We start from the raw sequence: 17150 nt of genomic DNA, 5'->3' as shown, positions 1-17150 counted from the left end.
AAAGGAAATAGGGAAATCCCCGGCAATTATAGACCGGTAAGTCTCACGTCTGTCGTCTACAAGGTGTTAGAAAGGATTCTGAGGGATAAGATTTATGACCATCTGGAAGAGCATGGCTTGATCAAATACAGTCAACACGGCTTTGTGAGGGGTAGGTCATGCCTTACAAACCTTATCGAGTTTTTTGAGGATGTGACTAGAAAAGTTGATGAGGGTCGAGCTGTGGATGTGGTGTATATGGACTTCAGTAAGGCATTTGATAAGGTTCCCCATGGTAGGCTCATTCAGAAGGTCAGGAGGAATGGGATACAGGGGAACTTAGCTGCTTGGATACAGAATTGGCTGGCCAACAGAAGACAGCGAGTGGTAGTAGAAGGAAAATATTCTGCCTGGAAGTCAGTGGTGAGTGGAGTTCCACAGGGCTCTGTCCTTGGGCCTCTACTGTTTGTAATTTTTATTAATGACTTGGACGAGGGAATTGAAGGATGGGTCAGCAAGTTTGCAGACGACACAAAGGTCGGAGGTGTCGTTGACAGTATAGAGGGCTGTTGTAGGCTGCAGCGGGACATTGACAGGATGCAGAGATGGGCTGAGAGGTGGCAGATGGAGTTCAACCTGGATAAATGCGAGGTGATGCATTTTGGAAGGTCGAATTTGAAAGCTGAGTACAGGATTAAGGATAGGATTCTTGGCAGCGTGGAGGAACAGAGGGATCTTGGGGTGCAGATACATAGATCCCTTAAAATGGCCACCCAAGTGGGCAGGGTTGTTAAGAAAGCATATGGTGTTTTGGCTTTCATTAACAGGGGGATTGAGTTTAAGAGTCGTGAGATCTTGTTGCAGCTCTATAAAACTTTGGTTAGACTGCACTTGGAATACTGCGTCCCGTTCTGGGCGCCCTATTATAGGAAAGATGTGGATGCTTTGGAGAGGGTTCAGAGGAGGTTTACCAGGATGCTGCCTGGACTGGAGGGCTTATCTTATGAAGAGAGGTTGACTGAGCTCGGTCTCTTTTCATTGGAGAAAAGGAGGAGGAGAGGGGACCTAATTGAGGTATACAAGATAATGAGAGGCATAGATAGAGTTGATAGCCAGAGACTATTTCCCAGGGCAGAAATGGCTAGCACGAGGGGTCATAGTTTTAAGCTGGTTGGTGGAAAGTATAGAGGGGATGTCAGAGGCAGGTTCTTTACGCAGAGAGTTGTGAGAGCATGGAATGCATTGCCAGCAGCAGTTGTGGAAGCAAGGTCATTGGGGTCATTTAAGAGACTGCTGAACATGTATATGGTCACAGAAATTTGAGGGTGCATACATGAGGATCAATGGTCGGCACAACATTGTGGGCTGAAGGGCCTGTTCTGTGCTGTACTGTTCTATGTTCTATGTTCTATGTTTTATTTAATCTGTGATGTCCTTGGAGTTATCATGCAAGAACCTTGAAGTACATTTTGGATGTTCAGTTTAAATACATCTAAATACAGTCTCTCCTCCCAGTTTTTCTCTTGGCATTGAATCAATTATTTTGTCTTTTTTTTTTAAATGTTGTAACAGTTGTTGTATGTGCGTGTTTGAAACGTGTTGTGGCTGAGTTTCCACTAACATGACTTCGGTAAACTGATAACAAATAAATAGTTGGACCTGGAAATTTGGAAAGGGTGCTGTTTGGCTAGATCTCAACATTTGGAAAATGATATGTATAATATGTCTGAGTATCATATAAATGGGGTGGAAATTATCAGAATATCATGTACTACCTGCTATTTATAATACTGCATCTTTTGAGATCCCTCTAGTTTTTTTTGTCAGTACAAATTTCTTGATGGTTTGTACATTTTGGCAGATGTACCTCCTGTCTGAAAATGGCTCATTTACTCAGAAATTTACAGCACAAAAAGAGACCACTCAGCCAGTCATGCCTTTTCTGACTCATTAAAAGAGCAATTTTACTTAGATCCCATCACTGCCAACTGTCCATAATCCTGCTAGGCCCATGGCCTCGAACCTCTTTGACGTTTTTCAAAAATTAGTAATGGCGTCGGCTTCTGGCCAAGTGTGTTCCACATCCTGATAGCTGAGTGAGGACATTTCACCAGGACTTCTCTGTCGATGCTTTTCTCATTGATTCTTGTATCTATAATTTCTGCCTTTTGATCCACTTGCCAGAGGGAATACATTTTCTTGGTCTGTTAAGGGATTTTAACTTGAAAAACCCTTGGTTAGATTGCCTTTTCACTTTAACTGTTCCAAGGAGGATAACCCTAATTGAACCTTTCCCGGTAACTGAAAGCCCTCATCCCTGGTAACTTGTTGGTTAGCTTCAACTATTTTTTTTTTGTGTTAAGCCTATCCCAAAATGTGATGTCCAGGGTAGCCCACAATATTCCAGTTGAGCCTAACCAGTGATTCTTAATAGATATTTTTTAATCAAACTGTTCAGAGATGCTGTTACGCACCTCATGGTGGATGACTCCTGGTTTGAAGTTAGGGACATTACCACTGTTCCACAGGACGCTTTTTCAGAATTTTTAAACTTTTTTTGTCGAATATAAGTCCAAAGATGTGCATGCTAGGTGGATCGGCCATGCTAAATTGCCCGTAGCGTTCAGGGGTGTGTGAGTTATAGGGGGATGTGTCTGGGTGGGATGCTCCAAGGGGCGGTGTGGACTTGTTGGGCCAAAGGACCTGTTTCCACCCTGTACGGAATCTAATCTAATCTTATCTCTCTCATCAGTAATTTCCAGTTAATTCCTTTTTTAGTCTTTCTTGCTATTTACCTTTTCAAAATTTGATATCTTAACACTAGTTCAAATTTTTAAAATTAATCCATGGGAAGTGGAGTTGTTTTCTGAGTTGCCCTCCAGAAGATTGTAGTGAGCTTAACATTATAGTGGCTTTTAATGTTTTAGCTGCCAGTCAGAAAATGCTCAATTTTCCAAAGTATAGATGTTAACTGTAAAAATCTGTCTGCCCTATACCGAATGATGTTAGTCCCAGTGAAGGTTTTGATGTAGGCTTAAGAATAGTCTACTCTGTGCCTTGGTCTCTGAATCCACGCAGCAATGACTGTATGATGTGTTCCGCCCCAGCGAATCAAGCCTATGTATCTACGTAAGAGTAATAAATTTAAAGGTGGTCCTCTTTCCACACAGTCATAGAATCATACATATGAAATTATACAGCTTAGCGTAAAGGCAAGAAAACTCTAATGGTAGGATGAATAACATACATTCACAATTAAATGTTGAAACTGTGCCTGGAATTTATTTTAAATCAGTATTTATTTCTTTCTTACAACCAGTGTTGTTTAAAGTTAAATTTGCAGCACAATGTTTCTCTATAACCCAGCATTTTTGAAATTCTCTGATAATGTGCATATGTTCCAGTATAATTTATGAAAATATTATTATTTCCAAGTGCAGATTTTGATGGGGTTGTGACAAAAACAAATTTGCTGATGCTCGTTTCCCTTGCTAAAACTAACCTTTATTTCTTGTAAAAGATGTTCTTTGTTTGAGATTAAACACCTGAAGAACCATTAGCATGGAAGAATTGACTCCATTAATGTACTTTTTTGAAATAACAAGGTGTAGAGCTGGATGAATGCAGCAGGCCATGCAGCATCAGAGGAGCAGAAAAGCTGACCTTTTGGGCCTACACCCTTCTTCAGAAAACGGTCAGCTTTCATCAAAAAGACATGTTGCCCGTTTTTAAACTTTAGCTGACCAGGAATATTTTAACCAAGTGTTTGGTAACCAACATTTTAAGCAAGTAACTAAAATCTGTAATCTTTACTTACATCCTTTTCTTTTGATTAAGTAGAACACAGTTTGAAACAGCATTTAAAATTTTAAGACCTGGATTATATGTCTCTTAATCTTTCTTACGGTCTTTTTTTTCCAGGATCGAATCATCAACATTGTTGTTGGTGTCCTCACATCTTTACTATTACTAGTAAGTAGACAGATTTCAAATCTTAACTTATTGGTAATTACTTTTATAAAATTGATATTTTATATAGATACCATGAGTATTTTGGAGGAAGTAACGATGCATGTAGTTGCAAAATATAGGCAAAGTTGTGCTTCAATATGCAATGGAATAGATTGCCAGGAAGAGTGGTTGAGACCAGGATATTTGAATCCTATGAAACAACTGTCTGCTGTAATGGGAAAATATTAGTGTCAGTGTTCTGGAAGCAAATGTGTTGGTGAGTCTTTACCTATTGAACAACCAGGCAGCACACTGATAACTGGATGGCAAATTAATTTAGTTGAAGATATCAAAGGTCCTTGCATCTTTCAAAGATGTTCGACTTGCAACTCTATTTGTATCAGAGTTATCTTGTTTATTTTTGTTAATACCTGAACTTATTTGCAGATTTTTATGGTGAAGTATGTTTCACATGCAGATTTGTTGCAGTGCTCTGAATGTCATGCAGAAAATTTGTACTGCAAGTGTCAATAAGGCAGCAAATGAAATGATCAGTTATTTTTGGGTGGTGAAGGTTGGGAGGGTATTGGCTGAGCAAATAAGTTGATCAGCAGAGTAGGCAGCTTTGAATAATACCATGGAGTTGTTTTGAACCATCAAGATGGGAAGCTGGGCCTTAGGTTCACTTTGAGCTGAAGGAATGATGACACCTAGAATGGAGTCTACTTTGTTTTTGAGTAGAAAATCATTCTTGGTGTAGGGCGCCTTTTCAAAATTAATGAAGGACCAACTCAACTCCAGTTGTACTGCAAATCAAAATATAGCATTATTCAAAGAAAAGGTGCAGTCATTAGAAAGGAACCTTCTCAGTTTCTCACTTCTTGCCTGTATGCTACCTCTCAGTGGTGTCCTGAAAACCCGTCTGGTTCCATGTGTCTGTGTATGCTGCAGATCAGTTCTGTCTTATTGGACCTTCTTGGATCCCTCAACTGTCTGATTTGTCTTGTGCATCTGTTTAAGGTGTTAGAGGGCCAGAAGCCATTGGATTTTGGAAAGGATAGGGGTGATGGGTGAATCTGTACGGTTAGAGTTTTGAAAGAAAGAGCAGAAGAATAACAAATTTTTGGAAATCTGCTTAAAATTGTCCTCACCTTGTTTACCCAGGTTGGAATTTGAAAAGCCCTGTGTTGTTAAAGTGTCTGATTCCCTTGGTGTTCAGTTAGCTTCCTGGGCAGTTGATATGAGGAATAAATATGAAAACTCCTTGAGCAAGCCTTTTGGCCTTGATTTATGCAGTAATCAATGAGAACGTCTGTGGGCAGTGCAGTACAATTTCTTCAGATTCTACATTAATGGCTTCGGTTCAAATTTGAAGTATTTGCCATTGTTATGGTTGCTTGTGGTTGCTGCCTGTTATACCACTTTGTGGACCAAGCAGTGACCTTAAATATGGTTAAGGAAGAAGTTGTCCAAGTTTAAGGATAGGAAACTGCAGATAAAGCACAGGGATCTGAATGGGATGCTGAAGATTTTTAATGTGTCAGGTTCTACTCTAGTTGTAGTCTCATTTAGGATAAATAACGGAAATGCTGGAAACACTTGGCAAGTCTGGGAACATCTGTGGACAGAGGAACTGTTGACACCAGGTAAGTGTCTCTGTCAGAATTGGGAAAGTATCAGACATATATAACAGGTTTTAGTAAGTTGAGAACCATGGAAGGGAGACCAAATAGAGGGAGAGGTTGGATTACAAGAGGCATGATGCTGCCAGGCAAAATCACATGCCAATAGGGCAATTATCAAGAATGTTTAATGGGGAAGCAGTATTATGACAATGGCCATTCCAAAAGAAGTGGAAAAGTATTGTGATCTGAAGTTGAATTTTGTATTCAGTCTGGAATTCTGTAAAGTATCTGATTTGAAAGATGAGGTAGAAGGCAGAAGTCATAGTGGGAATAGGGTGGACAGGTAAAATGACTGGAAACTTGGTCCCATTGCGGAACGAAATGGAGCTGGTTTGCAAAATGGTCATTCGATCAGCTTTTAGTTGCCTTGATTTTAGAGAGAAGTCTGCATCGTGAGCATACCATGTAGTGAACTGGAAGAAGTACGAGTAAGTGGCTTATTTATTTGAAAAACCCCTGGATATTGTGAAGAGAGGAGGTATAAGTGGAGGAGTTACCTCTTCTGACTTGCTTGGAAAGGTGATTGAGGAATGGTTGCTTTAGAATCTTTAGAGGGGAAGATATTTGTAGGTGACAGCAGGTTAGAAAAATTGAAAATGGTGGCGAATGAATGTGAGGCTTGAGTGTTGAAAACTAGGGCGGCGCTTCAATGTTTCTGTGAGCTGGAGAGAGGCTGCATAAGTATAAAAATGAAAAGAACTCTTGAGAGCCGCCTCAACAGTCGTGGGACAGACTGAATGGTTGGAGGAAAGATGTAACAAAAGCAGTGGTATGGAAGGTTGCAAATTTAGTCCAGATAAACTTGGAGAATGGAAGAGAATCCCTTTTAGGAAGCAGGGTGGAAGTGGTAGTCAAGTAGATTTGGTATTACCTCTGTTTGGATTTGGCTGTTTATAAAACCTCAATTCACTAATGCCTTCTTTATGTTCAGCTGTAACTTTTAAGAATTTGTGAATTTAGAATTCCCGAGTGTCCCAGCTTTTATTCATTTTTACATTTTGCTTTTATGAAGCTTTTTCTTCTAAAATGTTCCTCATTTGTCTACATTAAACCAATGACATAATTCTTAGGCCATTGGGGAGAGAAAACTGATGGTCAGTTATCATTTTAGATGTTATCTGTTTCTTTAGACTATGGAGGTGGTATTGTGTTAGAAAGAAGATGGACTAGCCAATGGGAGGGATAAAATTGTATGACTGGAAATCAGTAGCAGGCAAAGAAATTTTGGTCTCATTGGTTTTCTTTGTGCAAACCTTACTACCTTGGAAGGGTAAGAAACATTTGATGGTGCTGTCTAATGTCAGCTTTTTCAATTATTTTCTACAGGTAACGATTATTAGTGCTTTTGTTTTCCCACAATTACCTCCAAAACCACTGAATGTTTTCTTTGTTGTCTGCATCTTGCTGACTTGCGCCTCCATTGGTGTTCTTGTAAGTATTGATTTTGTAATGTTTTTCAGAAGTGATAGCATTTTTTAAATAATTGTGTAGATGTTTGAGTGGCTGCATGAGTAATTTTAGTAACTAATTAAATTACTTGAAGTGATAATGGGAACTGCAGATGCTGGAGAATCCAAGATAACAAAGTGTGAAACTGGATGAACACAGCAGGCCAAGCAGCATCTCAGTGTGCTTCTGAGATGCTGCTTGGCCTGCTGTGTTCATCCAGCTTCACACTTCGTTAAATTACTTGAAGTGCAGATTTGTATTAAATAGGGTTTGCTGAAGTGTCCATTTGAAACTTATCTACAACCTGATGTGATCTGAAATGAAATATTCCTGGCTATTGAACCTTCAGGAAGGACGGTGAATTTGAAAAGCTTGGAGTTAACAATTAAGATAGTTATAATTTACAGAAAGAGGATACTGAGAGTCTGAGGCAGTAAGAACAACACTGGGTAGTTTTTACTTTATTTTTGCTCTTAAATGATTTCGGAAGTGTAGTTTTTTGAAATTTCCTTGTCATGTTAATATTAAATTTTTAACCCTCACTGTAGGCATAGTGGAAATTTTCAGCAAAATGATCAACTTTCTAAGTTGAGTTGGTCACTGACACTGGGGAAAAGATCAAACTACAAAATAATTAGCAATAATTTACTTGAGTTTAATGCTAAATTGAACATGCAAATTCAAATGTTCATAATTTATTCACCCTTATGGTTTTTCTTAACTCTACTATTTTATTTAAGTTCACCTTTAATGGGCTCCTAAGTTCCTGTGGCCCTATAATCAGAATGGCAGTGTAATTTACTGCTGTGTGCATCAGGACAGAAATTGGAGCTGGACCTGAAAATGCAGTGTCTTTGCCCCAAATACTTGTAGCAGCTGAAGTCTTGGTGGTTGGATATTTTGTCCATGTTTTACAGGGCCTTTGCCTTCAGGAAACAGGCAGGTTGAGTCAGCTTGGGGTCAGAATTGGAAGACCCTGGATGTGAGTTTGTTCGCTGAGCTAGAAGGTTAGTTTTCAGACATTTCGTCACCATTCTAGGTAACATCATCAGTGAGCCTCCGACGAAGCGCTGGTGTTATGTCCCGCTTTCTATTTATCTGTTTAGGTTTCCTTGGGTTGGTGATGTCATTTCCTGTTCTTTTTCTCAGGGGATGGTCACTTGGCTCCAAATCAATGTGTTTGTTGATGGAGTTCCGGTTGGAATGCCATGCTTCTAGGAATTCTTGTGCATGTCTCTGTTTGGCTTGTCCTAGGATGGATGTGTTGTCCCAATCAAAGTGGCGTCCTTCCTTATCTGTATGTAAGGATACTAGTGATAGTGGGTCATGTCGTTTTGTGGCTAGTTGATGTTCACGTATCCTGGTGGCTAGCTTTCTGCCAGTTTGTCCAATGTAGTGTTTGTCACAGTTCTTGCAAGGTATTTTGTAGATTACATTCATTTTATTTGTTGTCTGTATAGGGTCTTTTAAGTTCATTAGCTGCTGTTTTAGTGGGTTTGTGGGCTACCCTGATGCCAAGAGGTCCGAGTAGTCTGGCAGTCATTTCGGAAATGTCTTTGATGTAGGGGAGAGTGGTTATGGTTTCTGAGCCGGTTTTGTCTGTTTGTTTGGGTTTATTGCTGAGGAATCAGCGGACTGTTTTCATAGGGTACCCATTCTTTTTGGAAGGCCCTTTTTAGAGCTGAGATGAGGATTTCTTTTCAGCCAGAAGCTGGTTAATCTGTGGAACTCATTGCCAGAGAGGGCTGTGGAGACTTGGACAGAAGTTTTTGTTTGGTAAGGGGATTAAGCGTTACGTAGAGAAGGCAGGAGAATGTGGTTGGGAAATATATCAGCCCCGATTGCATGGCTGAGTGGACTTAATGGGGCAACTGGCCTAATTCTGCTCCTAAATCTTGTGAAACTGCTTACACCAAATGAATATATTGGCCCTTTGAAAGGTGACTAAAGTAGTTTCAGGAATATACCTTTTGACAATGACACAGTCAACCAGTAAAACTTCCCAAACATGCTGCATTTCCTTCTTCCATAGGATTTATTAGGATAGCCAATCATTTTTGTGTTCAGAAAGCTGATTTAAACTCATTTTTTATAAAAAAAATCTATTGTAGGCATAGGGTTTCATTTGAAGCCTTGCAAATAGTCTATTGGTTGACTGATATTCGACTTTGGAACTCTGGTCTCCTGTATACAATCCAAACATAGATATGAACTGAAAATGCTATTAAATTGCTTTTTACGCGGAAAGCCATGGGGAAACCGTGTATGGTCTTGGTTCTTTACGTACAAGAGGCCATATGTTTATGTAAAATATCAATTTGCAAAATATATCCAGATTTTACTGAGAACTTCTCTGCCCCATACATAACCATTTGAAGTGCCTGTAATGTAAAATAAGTGGATCTGACATTTAGAGCACTCTTATTTAATGTTTTTCAGATTTTCTGGTATCGCCAAGGTGACTTGGAACCTAAATTTCGGAACTTAATCTACTACAATTTATTTTCCATCCTTTTGCTGTGCATATGTGCCAACCTGTACTTCCATGATGTTGGTAAATGACTTTTCAGTATCACCTCCAATTCACTTGCTGATAAATGAAGATGACAAATGAACTTCTCTACTGTAGAAATGGAATTTCTGGTTTGCACAGCAAGAAAGAATGTTTTGTAAATGTGAAGTGAATTTCCTTACCAGCTTTGTATTGTAATACAGAACTTGGGGCAAACTGGATGCAGACTCTTGTCCTACGTGAGCTGGGGTTGATGCCACAAACATTAATGCAGTTTGTTCTCCAAAATACATTTTAAGACTTGCACTAAATGAACATTCCAGACTTGCCAAGGTTTTGAGATCTCACACACTCTTTTTGTAAAGGATGTTTTTCTCTCTCTCATGCAAATTGTTTTTTTAATTATACAAAGCACTTGAAGGACAAATGACATGTTAAAGTACAACAAAAAGTAGAAATAAAGATACTGCAGGACAAATATACTTTTATTTTGTCTTAAGTAACGAAATAATTGCACTATGCAGCCACTTAACTACTGGATTTTTACAATAAAATAGCCAAACCGAGCCTGTGAACCAATACTAGACAATACAACTGTAAGAAAGCATTGACTTTGTTTTAAAGAATAAATAGTAATAAAATAATTTATATACACTGAACTTGTCTACACTTTTGTACACAAAAATAAGTTGAATACTAATTGACTCCTGGAGGTCTCAATTTTTGACAAGTATTTAAATTTATTGTCACTGTAGTGCAAGTTTGCTTTTGGTAGGTACTTTTCTCTGCATTTAAGCCTAGGCCCCTAGCATGTACATGCATGTACCTCACCTACACAATAGTGAAAGGTAGTTTCTTTGAGGGGGAGAAGGGAATGTTCTTTCTCCATATAACTAAAAAGTCTTGGTATACATGTTTCTGAAATTCTGTAAACAGATGTATGAAACATGTATTTGAATCACATTAAGAATTACATATCAAAAAACCCCTTTCCGCTCAAAGAATGTGCAACTTGGTTCAGTATCTTTGACTTGCAGAATTTAAAACAGTTTAAGAATTATTCAACGAGAAACATAGCTGCTAAGTATGATGTTGGTAATATACTTTAACACCTTTCAGTTTGATGGTTTATCTAGTTAAAAAATACTTTATCTGTCTGCTCCCATTTCAGAAGGAGTTCCTCAACTTGGTATAATACTGTCAACATTGACCTAATTTGAGGGGAAAGGTCATGTAGTTTTTCTAAGAGTTAGAAATTTGATGTCTTGGCAAAGTGCCATTGTCTAGTTTACACTGTTGAGTAAACTTGCACCATAGGAAATTAAATTGTTTCTAAAACTACTCTCTTCATTTTATGCAGTTTGTCTCAGGCAGCACCATACATTTAAATGTTGAATTATCAAGAGCATTAACTATTGACATTTCATAGTTGGTGAACAATGCTGAATTAGTCACTCTTAAAAAGACAGCACAACAGATATACAGAAGTTCTCTTCAATCATCAGTATCTGGGGTTTCCAGTGTTGAGCCAATGATGTCTGAACAGTCACCTTGGGGTTGTAAAATGGGATCTGAAAAGAGAATTTGAATCTTCATGAGTGTCAATTAGGTATTCGAAACTTTGTAGGACATCTGGAAGTCGGCAATTCTTTGTTTTTAAAAATACTCATCTAGCTGAGGGTAGTTAGTGCTGAGAAATGGAACACTCTTCATTTCAGAAACCCAAATATCAGCATCAAGCACTCCCTACAGAGATTCGAATACAGAGCTAGTTTGCACTGCCTCAGCTCCAATCTCTGGAGCATAGACTGTATCCATCCACTGAATTGGAGGGGCAAGTTGAAACTGCAGTGACTGGCTTCATCAAGGACCAATCTTGTTTTGTACCAAGTGTGATGCAAGCCATTTGAAGAGTTTTCCCATTGACCCCCCAAATGATGTCTGGTTTTGTTAAGGCTCCTTGGTACTGTACTTGGTTGACTGATACCTTGCTGTCAAGGACAGCTCCTCTTACCTCATCTCTGGCATTCAGCTCTTGCGTCCATGGCTGGATCAAGGTTGTTTTGAGGTCTGGAGCCTGGCTCAATTTCAATGTTCTGATAAAAGTCACACAACTAGAAGGCAGGAGTAAAAAAAAGATGAACAAGTTCTGAGCAAGACTAGTGATTTGGAGAACAGCTCCCCAAAATAATCATTGTGGATTAGAGTCCTTGTAAAAACACTTAATACCATGTAGATTTCCTTTTTAAAAATAAAAGTGTAGAAGGATAAGTGCAGATGAAGAAATATTTGTGAATGAGGATTTTTGTGCTGCTGAGACAAAGGACGTATATCTTGCTTCATCAATTGTGACATCAGATTTTTACTTTAAGCTACTTAGTGATCAGGAAATTCTGTGAAAGGATTACTCACTCGGATGTTTTACCAATAGTCATTTCTTTAAAGGATAGAGTATGGAACGATTCACGTGGGCCTGAATGGACTTGATCAGTTGGGTGCTTTGTCTTGGAGGCTATAAAGATGATGAATGTTATTGTTTCCTTGTGCTTTAGTACTTAAGGTAATAGCTGTTTGGTGCAGCAAATGGGCATCTCCAACATAAGAATTGCAATAATAGTTCACTAAGTTCATTGGCTTTACTGTTTGATTCTCCCACCACTAACATCCTGAGGGGTTACTATTAATCAGAACAGCCACCAACAAGTGTAATTTTTTAAAAAAATTGCATATTGTACCAAATAATTCGACTACTGACTCTTCAAAACTGAGATTAACTACAAGATGAGCCAGGAGTGATGGAATAGGTCCACTTGAGTGTAGCTCCAAAAGCATTTATCCACCACTGACTAAATGTGGCTGCAGTTCTTAACATCTAAGATGTACTGCAGCAACGCCCACCTTGTGGCTTCTGAGAAGGTAAAGGGCATTCGAATACTACCACATGTAAGTTCCACTCCTTTAAAGGCAATTAAGGAAGACAAAAGGTTGGCCTTCCCAGTGACACACTCATCCTGTGACTGAATTTGAAAAAAAAAGACATTTACCCCTGCATTACCAAGCTGGGCTTGTATGTGGTGATGCTGACATTGGGTGCACAAAATGGAGAAGTGTCCATTCTCTAGCACTGACATCTCTCACTTACTTGGTATCATTAATGGGAAAAAAAGAAAAGGCTTCATATTCAAAAACATAAGCATTTCATACTAATGTTGCAAAGAATGTTTATAAGCATAGGAAGTGTCCATTCAGGTTATCAGGCCCATGCTGGTTCTCTAAGAGCATCTCAGCTAGTTCTGCTCTCTGCTGTTTTTCTGCAGATACACAAATATTTTCCATTCAGGTGCTTATACAATTTCCTTGAAACTGCCTTCCCGCCCCCGCCCCGGCCCCTCGCCACACACAGGCATTGCATTCCAGATCTTAAAATTATTTTATTTAAAAGCCATTTTCCTTGTGTAACCTTTGGTTCTTTGACCAATCACTTTAAATCTGTGGTCTCTACTTTTTAATCCGTCACCCACTGCAAACAATTGACTCAACTCACCCTTATGCAACCCCTTTGTGTTCTGAACATTCAGTCACTCCTCTTGCAGTTCCAGCTCTCTAATCCATTGTGGAACTCAAGTCCCTCATTCCCGCAAATCTATTTTTGTAACCCTTCCAATATTTTAACATCCTTCCTCAGTGTAGTGCTCACACCTGAACAACTATGCTATCTAAGATAATAAAATGTGAGGCTGGATGAACACAGCAGGCCCAGCAGCATCTCAGGAGCACAAAAGCTGACGTTTCGGGCCTAGACCCTTCTTCTGAGAGGGGGATGAGGTGAGGGTTCTGGAATAAATAGGGAGAGAGGGGGAGGCAGACTGAAGATGGAGAGGAGAGTATAGGTGGGGAGGTAGGGAGGGGATAGGTCAGTCCAGGGAAGACGGACAGGTCAAGGAGGTGGGATGAGGTTAGTAGGTAGGAGATGGAGGTGTGGCTTGGGGCGGGAGGAAGGGATGGGTGAGAGGAAGAACAGGTTAGGGAGGCAGAGACAGGCTGGACTGGTTTTGGGATGCAGTGGGGGAAGGGGAGATTTTGAAGCTAGTGAAGTCCACATTGATACCATTGGGATGGAGGGTTCCCAAGCGGAATATCAGTTGCTGTTCCTACAACTTTTGGGTAGCATCATTGTGGCACTGCAGGAGGCCCATGATGGACATGTCATCTAAAGAATGGGAAGGGGAGTGGAAATGGTTCGCGACTGGGAGGTGCAGTTGTTTATTGCGAACCGAGTGGAGGTATTCTGCAAAGCGGTCCCCAAGCCTCCGCTTGGTTTCCCCAATGTAGCGGAAGCCACACCGGGTACAATGAATACAGTATATCACATTGGCAGATGTGCACAGTATGTGCTCCCTCTACATTGGGGAAACCAAGCGGAGGCTTGGGGACCACTTTGCAGAACACCTCCGCTTGGTTCGCAGTAAACAACTGTACCTCCCAGTCGCGAACCATTTCCACTCCCCCTCCCATTCTTTAGATGAAATGTCCATCATGGGCCTCCTGCAGTGCCACAGTGATGCCACCCGAAGGTTGCAGGAACAGCAACTCATATTCCGCCTGTGAACCCTGCAGCCTAATGGTATCAATGTGGACTTCACCAGCTTCAAAGTCTCCCCTTCCCCCACTGCATCCCAAAACCGGCCCAGTTTGTCCCCTCCCCCCACTGCACCACACAACCAGCCCAGCTCTTCCCCTCCACCCACTGCATTCCAAAACCAGTCCAGCCTGTCTCTGCCTCCCTAACCTGTTCTTCCTCTCACCCATCCCTTCCTCCCACCCCAAGCCGCACCTCCATCTCCTACCTACTAACCTCATCCCACCTCCTTGACCTGTCCGTCTTCCCTGGACTGACCTATCCCCTCCCTACCTCCCCACCTATACTCTCCTCTCCACCTTTGGTCTGCCTCCCCCTCTCTCCCTATTTATTCCAGAACCCTCACCCTATCCCCCTCTCTGATGAAGGGTCTAGGCCCGAAACGTCAGCTTTTGTGCTCCTGAGATGCTGCATGGCCTGCTGTGTTCATCCAGCCTCACATTTCATTATCTTGGATTCTCCAGCATCTGCAGTTCCCATTATCACTGATACAACTATGCCATCTAGGCCAGACCAGTGATCTATAAAAGTTTCAACATACCAACTTGTTTCCTGGCCAATGTCTCTCAGGCTTGCTGCAGTGCTCCAGCGAAGCTCAGCACAAGCTACACGAAGAGCACCTTATTTTCCTCTTGGGGACTTCTACAGCCTCCTGGACTCCATACTGAGTTCAACAATTTTAGGGCTTCAGGCACCTCCCATGTTCTTACTCCAAAACCCTCTCACTAGGCCCATTGTTAGCCACAACCCATCAATAGTCCCCATTAGCAATTATTCATTCCCCTCGGCTGACTGTCATCCACTCCTCAGTCTGGCCAACTGTTGTTTTCTCTTTTTAGGTTCTATCTTGACCTATTGTTTACTCCTTACCCTCTCCCCCTTCTTATACATGAAAAAAAATCTTTTTTCTAGCTCCCATCAGTTCTGAAGAGGAGTCACTCGACCTGGAATGTTAATTCTGATTTCTCTCCACAGATGCTGCCAGATCTGTTGAGATTTTCTAGCAATGTGTGTGTGTTTCTGGTTTGCAGCATCTGCAGTTCTTTTGGTTTTTCTCTTTCCTGCCCCTGAACAGCTTTTATACTTTCTTTTTGAAACCCATAATCATACACCCTTTTACCCATTTCTCAAGCAATTCATGTTCAGTAGTCTGTGCACATATACCCCAGATATCTGATTCTGCACCCTTTCAAAATTACATCCTTTATATTGTGCCTCCTCTTGCAAGTCAGCTGTGGCTCAGTTGTCTTGGAGCCACGAAGACTCAGTGTTGAAGTCCCACTCCAACCTTGAGCACATAATCCAGGCTAACTCTCCAGTGCACTTACTGAGTGAATGCTACACTGGTGATGTTATTAGTTGGATAGGATGATAAACTGAGACCTTATCTGTCTGACGGTCAATGTAAGAGAGGTTACGCTTCAGTCAATATTACCAGAATAATCTGCTTATGATCATTAGGAGCTTGCTCATCACAAAATAGCTGCTGTATTTCATGCATTCATCAGTGATTATATTTCAGTGGCTATAAATTGCTTTGAGACTTTGACGTTATGAAAAGCACAACAGTATATAAATTAAAGTCTTCTTTGATCTTCTCAATCTTCTATATGTACTACATCAAACTCCTCTGCTTTAAATTTTGTCTGCAAATGTTTGCCTTTTCCCGCAAACCTGACCATCCTTATTAGGCAGTCCCTGGAGACCAAAGATGATCTTGTATTCTGGAGTTGTCCTGAGATGACTGACTAGACTAACGCAGGATGTGCGCACACTGTCACTGGTGAGGTGAGCAGTGTTTGATGAGATGGGAATGGAATCCAGAGGTTTTCACACAGTCCTTGTTTGCATTCAGTTGCCACCTTGTCCTGTTAAGGATACTTGTTCTCCAGTTTCTTTTGTCTGTGGCAAGAGTTGGTGATTATGTTTTTTTCAGGACAGTTGTGAGGACATTCTTGTGTTTTCCACCTGGTAACTGCTTGCTGTGATGGAGTAAAAAGCTTGTTTTGGAGTCTTCAGGCTTGTGGATGATGCAGCTTGCCCAACATGCCTTACAGTAACCACAGCCTTGATGCTTGAGAGATGCTAACCCATGAGCTGTAAAGGTAAAAAGTAGAGTCATCATAGTCCTACTAGATCACAGAGATGCTCTTAGAGATGACTGGTGGTGGTTTTATCTGAGAATTAATTGAGAAGAGTCCTTCATTGTAACCTCATCTGGTACAGGAATTGGACCGCACTGCTGATATTACTCTGCATCGCTGGTGGAGAATGGTGATGAATTTCTGCAGGGAACCAAATTTGAGGAGGATGTTCTAAGTTCCTTGAGCTTTACAGAGCTGATCCCAGGAATAAGGGCTTGTCATATTATAAGTAGTTGAGGTCTTGGAATCTGTGGAGTTTAGAAAGATGAAGGAGATTTCATTAAAACTTACAGAATGGTGATAGACCTTGACAGATTGGATGTAAAGATGTTTCCATTAGAAGAAGAAACTCGGACCCAAGGGCTTAGCCTTAGAACAAAGGGACGACCTTTAGAAGTTAGATATTGGAGGAGGCGAATCTGTAGAACTAATTGCTACAGAGGGCCATGGTGACCAAATCATTGCGTGTATTTAAGAGAGGTAGATAGGTTTGTGATTAGGAGAGAGATCAAGGGTTACAGAGAGAAGGCAGGAGAAACATAAAATCAGCACAATGAAATGGCAAAGCAGACTTGGTCAGTCAAACGGCCTAATTTTGCTCCTATATCTTAGTGTTATGATTGCCTCCTTCAAAAGGTGAGAGATAGATGGTTATGCATTTGTGCCAAAAGTGCTTCTCCACTATGAATTCTCACTGAAATGCTAAAACAATCAACAATCATAGCCTTGCTGGTTTTCAGTTGTAGGACTGTCCTTTCATCTTCACATCGGGTTGGGATTGTGTTGTGGTG

General features: G+C 40.7%; 2 protein-coding genes across 8 annotated transcripts in view; one reads left to right on the top strand and one right to left on the bottom strand.

Moving 5' to 3' along the window:
• Positions 1-10243, top strand: part of tmem243b (transmembrane protein 243, mitochondrial b) — a 30342-nt gene extending 20099 nt beyond the window's left edge. For all 4 annotated transcript variants that reach the window (XM_048553961.2, XM_048553963.2, XM_048553962.2 and 1 more), the window contains exons 3-5: positions 3901-3951; positions 6942-7046; positions 9504-10243. In XM_048553961.2, coding sequence (XP_048409918.1) covers positions 3901-3951; positions 6942-7046; positions 9504-9626 — 279 coding nt within the window. In that variant the 3' untranslated portion in view covers positions 9627-10243. The remainder of the gene's footprint in view (positions 1-3900; positions 3952-6941; positions 7047-9503) is intronic.
• Positions 9705-17150, bottom strand: part of dmtf1 (cyclin D binding myb-like transcription factor 1) — a 56990-nt gene continuing 49544 nt past the window's right edge. For 2 of the 4 annotated variants that reach the window (XM_059654818.1, XM_059654820.1), the window contains one exon: positions 9705-11147. In XM_059654818.1, coding sequence (XP_059510801.1) covers positions 11071-11147 — 77 coding nt within the window. In that variant the 3' untranslated portion in view covers positions 9705-11070. Of the gene's footprint in view, positions 11148-11590; positions 11691-14655; positions 16608-17150 lie in introns of those variants that run through there. The other 2 variants (XR_009447245.1, XM_059654819.1) reach the window with 2 other exon arrangements.

The sequence above is a fragment of the Stegostoma tigrinum genome, chromosome 25 (assembly GCF_030684315.1).
Source record: "Stegostoma tigrinum isolate sSteTig4 chromosome 25, sSteTig4.hap1, whole genome shotgun sequence".
NCBI lineage: Eukaryota > Metazoa > Chordata > Chondrichthyes > Orectolobiformes > Stegostomatidae > Stegostoma > Stegostoma tigrinum.
The sequence above is the reverse complement of the archived record's forward strand: the minus strand, read 5'-3'. Positions and strand labels throughout refer to the sequence as shown.